Here is a 9,769-nt window from a genome sequence, read left to right on the forward strand (position 1 = left end):
TTTTAAGTGAATGCATTAATTTCTCAGAATATTGCAAGGCATTTAATAAGAAGGTGAAGTGGAAGAATGTTCTTAACCAATACGAAAGTGCCTTTTCCCCTTTATATTTATTTGAAACTTTAAATTTTAAATTTTAAAGCTGTCCAGAATATACTGAAAATCAAATGAGGGTTGATGGCAACCCTTAACATTATGAAGTGAATGGTAATTGGCTGAAATGTCTTATTGATGATAATTTGCACATCAGAGGGCTTCAGAACTTCCTGCAGGCTACACAACTCTGCACTGTAAGAAGTGAAAGCACTTCCACCCTTACCTAATACTCTTCCTACTTCCAAGTTTCCAGATGCTATTATGTTAGACTGGTGTAGGGCTGCATTACAGACATCAGCTTTCAAAAATTACTTTACTGTTTGCTGCTCCTATTCCTTTCTGGTGTCTTTTCTTATATAGATCTTTATTCACAGTGTTTAATAACGCTCCTTATAGCTTAGTTCCTGGTATATTGCACCAGCAGCCTCTATTTAATTGTTGTTTATTTGTTGTTATATCTATTAAATACGCATTTCTGGCCTGGAGTCACTGCCTTTGTTTCCAGTGTCATTCCATGTTCATTCATGGTTCGTTATTTGTCCTCATGCATTTGCAAAAAAGCCATGAAATTATTTACACAGGGAGAAAGCAAAGAAAACTGACTGCAGGTTGACTAACAGGAGCAATGGAGTTCGAGTTGCAGCATCGCAGCACATCCGTACTGGGACAGCAAAAGGTAAGGGGCTTTTTCCAAAGCTGTTAGTAAGAAACAGAACTTGCAGCTGATTTATTCAAGGTCTTCTGTAAAGTGGAGGGTACAAGTCTGAAAAATGTTCTGGTGCAAGTTGATATATTAGCAGTCTAATTTGTGCTTTGATTTGCTGTATAGAATGCACTAGACTCAGTCTCGTGTATCCAGTTGCTTGGGGTGTGTCTCTTCATGCATAGGTGGCAAAATGCTAGTGAAGTCTGCCTAAGTTGGCTTATGGGGTGGAGTAATTGCAGAAACAGCTGTCATTAGGCTACTTCCATAGGAAATTTAGCAGTCTGAGTGTGTGGACATGGAGCATCTTGCTATTAGTGTGCTCTTTGCAGCTGACTAGATTCTTCATCTGTTGTGTAATGGCCCACAGGAAACCTGTATAAAGCCTGTGGTGTGAACCATTCATGAACTGTAGTGTTTAAACCAAGGGACCACTGAGCTACAACATAGAACTGTGTATGCTGCCCTAGCAGGGTTTTCAGTTTAGGGTAATCCTAAATGTAGTGTCTAGGCCAGGATTTGTGTACATCAGCCAGTTGTAAGAAAAAATAATATTTGTGTTCCTTTAGTAAACTGAGTCTCCAAGCTGTATTACAAATTCCTGAAGGTCTGTGCTACCCATTGACTTTTCTCATCTTGATGTTTTCTAAATTCCCTCTATCAGTTGAGACCTTGCCTGTCTTACATGTAGTTCTTGTGGCAGAAGGTTGACAGAGTTCCCTTTTTTTTGCACCACCTAATTGGCCTAAGTGTTGAAAGGACCCTTAAAAGTGATACAATCTTGATTAAACTTTCTTTCTTTCTTCTCACTGCTCCCCTTGGAGAGTTCCAGCTGGATCCAGTTTAGAATTATTGACGTTTTATGGGCAGGTGTTTTTACCTTCTGCAAACAGCATTTGAGTAAAAACTTTTAAGAACTCACTGTTCACAAACATAACAAAACTAGAACAGTTTTGGAAAGCTATAGTTAAGGGCCGTTAAGCAGAAAACACACTCTACAGCAGAGCTCTGCTGCATGCATTTCTGATTGATTACTGTTTTTGTTGTCAGGCAAAATGCACTGAGTTTTATGAACTGACAACGACTTTAGGAGGTGATGCAGTGGTGTGCAAGGGGAGACCTTATCACTCTCTACAGCCACCTCAAAGGAGAGTGTAGCCAGGTGGGGATCAGTCTCTTCTCCCAAGCAAACAGCAACAGGACAAGAGGACACAGACTCAAGCTGTGCCAGGGGTAGTTCAGGCTAGACATTAGAAAAAAATTAATCACAGAAAGAATGACTGGGCATCGGAATGGGCTGCCCAGGGAGGTGGTGGAGTCACCATCCCTGGAGGTGTTTTGAAAAAGACTGGATATGTGGCACTTGGTACCATGGTTTAGGTGGTATTAGGCATAGGTTGAACTTGATGATCTCAGAGGTCTTTTCCAACATAGTTGATTGTCTGATTCTGCAGAGTTAGTATGGAATGCTTTTCCACAGGAGCTCTGTTTGCTCACTACCCACCACTCTACAGATGTGAAACTGCCTCCTCTGAAACTGTTGGCTGGTTCAAAAAGAAGTTGTAACCCACAGAGGCTGGAAGCCATTAAATCCTGCTCAGAGACAAGCTTTCAACCCACATGTAAACATCAAAACATCTTTTGAGATACTTATTGGAGAAATAGTGTATGGGGAAAAATAACAGTCTGAATCTCTGCCTAGGTTTATATATCCAGGCTTGGTTTGAAATGCCCTGTTTTGAGTCTGTAATTCTTAACTGCATCATGTTTTCTTTCATTTTTTCCTCCCTATTTTGAGCTTGTCTGAAGCATTAGTTAGTTACAATGGTAACTTTTAAGACTGAATACTTTGTGATTAGCACTTTAGACTCTGGCTCTTAGTGATCCCAGGTTCACACTGAGGCTGCAGTTTGTATTAGATGTTCAAAGTACTTGTTAAAAGAATTTAAGCAATTATGGGTTTAATCCAGGAAATTATTTCAAGAATTGAAACATTCAGGCAACTTTTTGGTCAGCCATCCCAATCTGTTAAACTTCCAGTAGCAATAAAAAATGGGGGGAAATTATTTTATTTATAAATTATAATAATAATTAGTGTTCTAATTTTTGTCCTGAGGTTTGCTAACCAAGCTTTTTGTGGGCTGGGGTTTCCAGCTTGTGTCTGTCATAGATTCTGAGAGAGGGTGCATTTGTCATTCTTCTTCCCCTCTGAGGCTGAACTTGAAAGCCAAACCATAGTAGCTACCCACGATGAAAAGTGGTTTCCAGCAAAAGAGTGCCCTGGGATCCACTCAGAATTTAGAAAACAGTTTACCACTTTTTCAGCTCACCTCTTTTCCTTTAAACAGGATTTGTTGATAGAATTTGGTTAAAGCCTGTTCTAGAAGAGTGAGTTATGAAGTGGTGCATTGTTTGGCCATGTCCTGCTGAGTTAGCTTCCTGCCTGTGATGGTGTCACCAAGGAGCACTGCAGTTCTGGCAGCGGAAATGCTGGATCGCTACCGTTCAGAGGAAATCAGTCATTCAGGATCCTCATTCTTTTCACTGCTTTGCATAAATATCAATTTTCTGCATCACCTTCTTTAACACCAAGGATTCACTCATCGCAAACTTAGGGACGAAACCAGTCCCGAGTGCTGGGAGTGGAAGTGATAGGAATACAGGGGACAGGTGCAATTAAGTAGGAACAGGCAAAAAATCTCAACTAGTGGGAAATGTGAGAAAACCAAAATAACCTCACTTCCATACACTGAGATAAAAAATAAAACTGACAACTTTTATTTGTAGATCTGAATTTGGATGCTGGATCTGGTCATGATACGTGTGGAGAGACATCATCTGAAAGTTACAGCTCTCCTTCTAGTCCACGACATGATGGGCGGGAAAGCTTTGATAGTGAAGAAGAAAAAGACAGAGGTTGTATTTATGGCGAGTGTGCATGAATGCCTTTATTCCTGGACTAATCTGTTTATTGCATTTATTTTAGTTCGTTTTTTCAGTTTGATTAGGTACTTTGTTTTGTGAACTAGCCATAGAATACGTTTTTCTTTGTGGATTTCCTGACTGGGTGTTTTGAGGGCTTCTAGCACTATTTAAATACCACTGAGTTTTAGGTTATGACATAAACATATATCATAATTTTTTGGCCTCAGTGACATAGCTCTCTTGAGAAATTTCCACAGTACAATAATGTGGAAAACTTAGGCCTGAAAGGGGCTGGGTTTATATGAAATTATGTGTGGCATGTCCGAGAGCTCTGTCTTTTTGTACTGACAATTTGCCACTCCTTCCAAATTTAAATAATCTGTGTTAATATCTTTCTAGACAGATGCAAATTCCTGATTCACTGTGTGTCCTACTCTTTGCATTTGCAGATATGCATGAGTCAAAGACATAGTAGCTAGTTGGACAGGGAGATAGAGGCAAGTCATGAAGATGGACCTAGATTAATTTGGATGAATGAAAAGAATCTCGAAGTTGTCACAGTTTGGGAAGACACAACTATCATTCATGTCATCAAACTCAATAGGTTTTATATGGGTAAATGGGTCCAGGGCATGATTCCCTGTTGCTTGAGTTTCATTCTTGTGACTGACAAATGCTTTTGTCCCCACAGATACAGACAGCAATTCTGAGGACTCTGGGAATCAAAATACAACCAGGTTTACAGGCTACAGTGCTGTCAGTTCATCAAATATGAACAAATCATCTGCTCAGATCTCTTCAGTGAATAATGAAAATGGGAGCCTTTCAGAAGATCCTTTGAATGCAAAGTTTCAGCATATTTCCTTCATGCCTGCCTTACACTGTGTGATGCACAGCGCTGCCCAAAAGCCTGAAGCAGTTGTCCCACCACCCATATCTGCAGATGGTAAAACCATGGGAATGCTGGTTACCACACCTGTCGCTGTCTCGCCGGTCAGAGAGGCTGCGAATTCCCCTCCTGCGGGAATGGGCCCAGTGACCTCTGGTGAACCTGAGAAACGCCTTGAGCTCATGGCTTCCCCTCTGCCAGTCCCATCCTCTTTCCTTCCACATTCTGTCCAGCCTGGTAGCCCTGCTTTGCATTTGGCAATACATAGGTTGAAAATCCCCTCTCCACAGGGATCATCAGAAAGTTGCACAGTTAACGGACCACAGCAGCCGACAGGAAACTTAAGTATTGGATCACCAAATACTGCCTTTATCCCAGTCCACAATCCAGGTAGTTTCCCAGGATCCCCAGTTCCTACTACAGATCCCATCACAAAACCTGCATCCCAGGTGGTAGGACTGAATCAAATGGTGCCTCACATTGAGGGAAACCCAGGAGCAATCCCTCAGCCTACCAATCTCAAGGTAGTTCTTCCAGCAGCTGGTCTCTCCACAGCAGCACCGCCACCTCCACCAGCTTCGTACGCTTTGCCAGGCAGCCCTCACGCTACCAGTGTGTTGCCCAACCAGAATACAAACGTGCTGAGCACTGGAGCAACTTCCTCACCGCCTCAGTCCGCTGGCCTCGGTGTTGGTCAGGTCCAGTCCACCGTTCCTCCCGCAATCCCGACACACACGCCAGGCCCTGCCCCCAGCCCAAGCCCCGCTCTAACACACAGCACTGCACAGAGCGACAGCACATCCTACATAAACGCTGTTGGGAATAATAACACTAACGGGACAATGTTACCTCCGCAGCAGTTGGGATCTGGCCCTTGTGGTTCTTGTGGACGTAGGTGTAGCTGTGGGACCAATGGCAGCCTTCAGATTAATAGCTATTTTTATCATAACCCACTTCATGGACAAGTCTACAGAGTTCCATCTTTCTTCACTCTGCCATCACTTTGCAATGGCAGCTACCTCAATCAAGCACATCAAAGCAATGGAACACAACTTCCGTTCTTCCTGCCTCAGTCTCCGTATGCAAACGGGCTTATGCATGACCCAGTGATGGGAAGCCAAGCCAACTATGGTATGCAGCAGATGGCAGGATTTGGGAGGTTCTATCCTGTATATCCAGCACCTAACGTAGTTGCCAACACAAATGGGTCGGGACCCAAGAAGAATGGGAACGTTTCGTGTTACAATTGTGGTGTAAGTGGACACTATGCGCAGGACTGTAAGCAGTCATCCATGGAGGCCAGTCAACAAGGTAATCATGATAACTCCCAGCGGACTTGCTTTTGAGTTTGGTAGTTTCTCTTTACCTTTCTGAATGTGCTGTTTCTGGTCTTGCAGAAAGGTGTGCGTGCGTGTGTATGTTTCGTGTAAATGGTTGTGCACTAGTGACCTGCTCTAAAACTGCAAAGTATCCTATCTCTGCCTGAAAATCTTGTAGAACAGTACGAGGGAAGGGGGTTCACAGTGTGAAGTTGAAAATGGGTTCAGAGCTGGAAAGTAAAATGATACCAGTCCTAAATTGTCATTCTTTTTTCACTGGTTTGGTTTTGGCATTATGTTGAGACTTGCATGTTGTTTCAATTTTCCTATTCCTGTTCAGTGGGGTGCTTTTTGAGATAATTCATTGGCAAAAAGAAATCAGTTATTGTTTATGATATGACCTTGGATTCCTTAAACTTCTGAGACTTGAAAGAAAAACCAATAGACTGGCTATTTGGTATTTAACATTTTCTAGGGCTTACCTTTGAACAATCAGCCATCCTTCTGTGCCCCGTCATGCGATACATTTAACTTTTGAGACAAGTTGCAGCAAAAAGGCAGAAACCAATTGGAGCTAAATATAAAAGGAATAGCTTCCATTTCTCTCTCCATCCAGAAGAATGGGGAAAATGCAGGGTTTGCATTGAGCACAATCTATTTTTGATTCCTGCCCTTGTTCCCATTCTGGCTTTAGTAGTTTGATTGGACTGGAACAGGAAAGATGAACCTTTTCATTTTTCCAGTAGAGCTCAAGTCCTATATCTACACTCTATATCTTTTTTTAAAACTAGCAAGAGGATGAAAGAAAATAGGATAAAGTCTGAGGACCTACTTTAAAAGGACTGGAGGATGATAGTGCCTTTTGAAGAGCATGTCCATTTTGATACCTTGTAGTGGTTTTGTAATCCATTTTAATTGTGAGCAGTGACTTAGTAGTTCTCTTTCCTGTTTTAGGCACTTACAGACTGAGATACGCACCTCCCCCTCCCCCTTCCAATGATACCTTGGATTCTGCAGACTGAAACAAGTAAACATTGCCTACTTAAAGTGAAGCTTGGGAAACTGGGGGAAGGTGTGTGTGGGAGGGGGAGGTTGGTCTTGTGTTTTGGGACATTCCCGGTTTTATATTCTTTTGGAATTTTTCATTGCTTTTGCACCTCTGTTCCGTACAAAAGAAGAAGGCTGAGTCCCTGGTCTCCTCCTGGTTCTACAAGAGGCTTGCGTAATGCATGTAATTCACACACACAGCCAAACAATCAGACAGAGCATTCGATCCATGCTTTTGCACTGAAGACTTGAGACATGTGCAATGTTTACTGCAGTTTTAAAAAAAATTCCTCTGACCTCTGACATCACTGGTGGAGCAGTCATATGGTGAAAGAAGAAACTTGGTCGTGTTCCCCACCACAATCTTCTTCCCTCCCTCCCTGTTCTCCTTATGCTGCTGTTTTTTTAACTTTCCCTGGTTGTCCACGTGGATTCGTTGGACTTTGCATGAGTGTTTAGCAGTTCATACAGACCCTGCCCGTACTCTAAATTTAATGCTCATGAATTGAGGGGAGATGTTCAAACATCCGGTTAGCAGAGTCCAAAGGAAAACACGACAGTGTATGTGTACTATACCTGATAATAATACAGATACGCAGCTCTTGAGAGGCCCAAACAAATGAAAGTACATAGAGCAGGAAGGGGCTGAAACTGTGTGGACTGGAACAGACTTAGAGAAATGAACGAGCTTAAATTGACAGATTTTTCTTCCCTTGTAGCTTTTTAGCCTGTATGTTCAGCAACAAAGGTGAAAAAAATGGTATGAATGTTGTACTCAGTGTGTTTGCATTTGTAATGAAAGTTGACAGCATTTTTTCCTTTTTTAAAGCTATTCTACATCGTGTCAACACAGAATGAACATTACTTGATTGAATATTTTTTTCCTAAACTATTACAGTGTTGCATTGTACTTAGAATGTAAATGTTTTATTTCAAACTGAACAAAAGCTATGGTTTTCTACAAAATAGTCAGGTATTAGTATTAGAACCTGTCTACCAAATAGGAAAGTCACTATTTTATAACAATTTACCACTATGCGTAATTACGGTATAATGTGAAAGACTGAAATGAGTGTTAAGATGGTATTAAACATGTCAGTATCATGAGTAAGTAAGTTTAATGCTGCTGTATTTTTTATTTTATTTTTAAAAGCCAATATATGTACTAAATTGCTTCCAGGTAATATTTGATTTCCTAAAGTGCACTGAGGTTATCTGGAAGACGAGTGTGTTTTTTGACTGCTGCATTCAACACCGATGAACAACTACCACTGTATATCCATAAGGTTTGGCATTCCTCACAGTTCATGGCAGAAATGTTTTTTTTCTTAAAATCAGACCCAGTGTCCAGTAGAGGGATGAATTAAAAATCAATCTTTGGTTCAGCTGTCTAATAAATTGCTAAACAAACAAAAAACTTGAATAAAAAAAAAAGCTTGATTACTACATTTCTTCATAGATAGCATTTATATTTATAGCACCAGTGTACATTTTGAAACTTTTTTCTTGGAGGGGGGGGAAGGGGAGGGAGGTAGATGAAAGCTTTAATTTAAAAAAAAAAAAAAAGTTTAAGTAGTAAATGAAAATTATTTTGATTAAAATTTTTATTTGATCTGGGTATTTTTGGACCACTTGAAATGACTGAACTGCGTTTGAGTTGAAGTGAGGGTGTTAAACCACCAATGGACTTGTATTGTGAATTACCTGCCAGTTGTACTTTATGGAACTTATTTTATGATTTAAAATACTGTACTGTAAATAGGAGGTATGTTACCTTCTCTTTATTTGTATGTTTACCATATACTTTGATATTTGAAATGTACTGGAAAGGTCACTTATATTTCTAGAAGAGATTGGATTTTATGCAACCTTTTTCCTTGAATTAACAGCAATAAAAAAAAAGAAAAAAAGTACCTGTGTGCGTGTACTGTCCTTTATCACTGAGAATGATGAGTCACTGCTGCTGGGTATAGGGATGGGATGATGGAGGGTTTGGGCAAGCCACCATTTTGGTTGGAATTTATCACTTTTGAGATAAAGCCAAGAGTATTTGACTTAAACTGAGGTCAGTCTTGTGTCTGAAGTCAAGATACTGTATCTAGATTTAAACTTCTTTAAGATATAGGAGATCTCCTGGTAGAAACAGGTTGCCCTTGTGTGATAGGCCCAGGACTTGGACATTTCAGAACAGGTAAGCCTATCCTAACCTGTTGGCTGCTGGATTTGGGCTAAAATCCAGGTTAAACATGCTTTTGTGCTTTTTTTTTGTTTTACTGCATGCAAATAATGTGTGTCCTAGTCCTGTAGTGACCAGAAAGTGAGATCTATTTCTAAAATAAATGGAAGGGCACCAGGAGTTGCTGGGAGCAGGAAAGAAGCTCAGAAAAATTTGCCTTATTGGAGCAGTGGGAGGGTCTGCTAGGAATGGAGTGTGTGGATGTGCTCAGGTTGTGCTTAGGAAGAGAAGGGTGCTGAGCACTCTGATCTCACTCTGCTGTAAAGAGTACTTCTAGTTCCTACTATTTGGCGGCAGTTTATCTATGGAGCCAAGGGCCACAGACTACCTTGGATTTTTATCCCAGATTTTTTTATCCCCTTGGATTTTTTTATCCCAGAACAACCTACTTCTGGAGAAACCAGTTCAGGTGATGAGGAGGCTGAAATTTGCCCATGAACCCAACCTTTCAGGCAATTCCCAAAGTCGCGGGGATGTGTAACACAGACACCACACAGTTTCCATTACTGCACATGGCCTGTGTCCCTTCCCTGGACTCCAGGGAGTGCAAATATCTG

At 41.1% G+C, this 9,769-nt stretch overlaps 1 protein-coding gene across 1 annotated transcript in view; it reads left to right on the top strand.

Moving 5' to 3' along the window:
- Positions 1 to 8,886, top strand: part of ZCCHC2 (zinc finger CCHC-type containing 2) — a 44,244-nt gene extending 35,358 nt beyond the window's left edge. Inside the window, exons 11-14 of the mRNA XM_039721686.1 lie at positions 675 to 769; positions 3,584 to 3,712; positions 4,413 to 5,921; positions 6,884 to 8,886. Coding sequence (XP_039577620.1) covers positions 675 to 769; positions 3,584 to 3,712; positions 4,413 to 5,921; positions 6,884 to 6,951 — 1,801 coding nt within the window. The 3' untranslated portion in view covers positions 6,952 to 8,886. The remainder of the gene's footprint in view (positions 1 to 674; positions 770 to 3,583; positions 3,713 to 4,412; positions 5,922 to 6,883) is intronic.
- Positions 8,887 to 9,769: the final 883 nt, after the last annotated feature.

Source organism: Passer montanus, unplaced genomic scaffold, assembly GCF_014805655.1.
Source record: "Passer montanus isolate IOZ18808 unplaced genomic scaffold, ASM1480565v1 scaffold107, whole genome shotgun sequence".
Classification (NCBI taxonomy): Eukaryota; Metazoa; Chordata; class Aves; order Passeriformes; family Passeridae; genus Passer; species Passer montanus.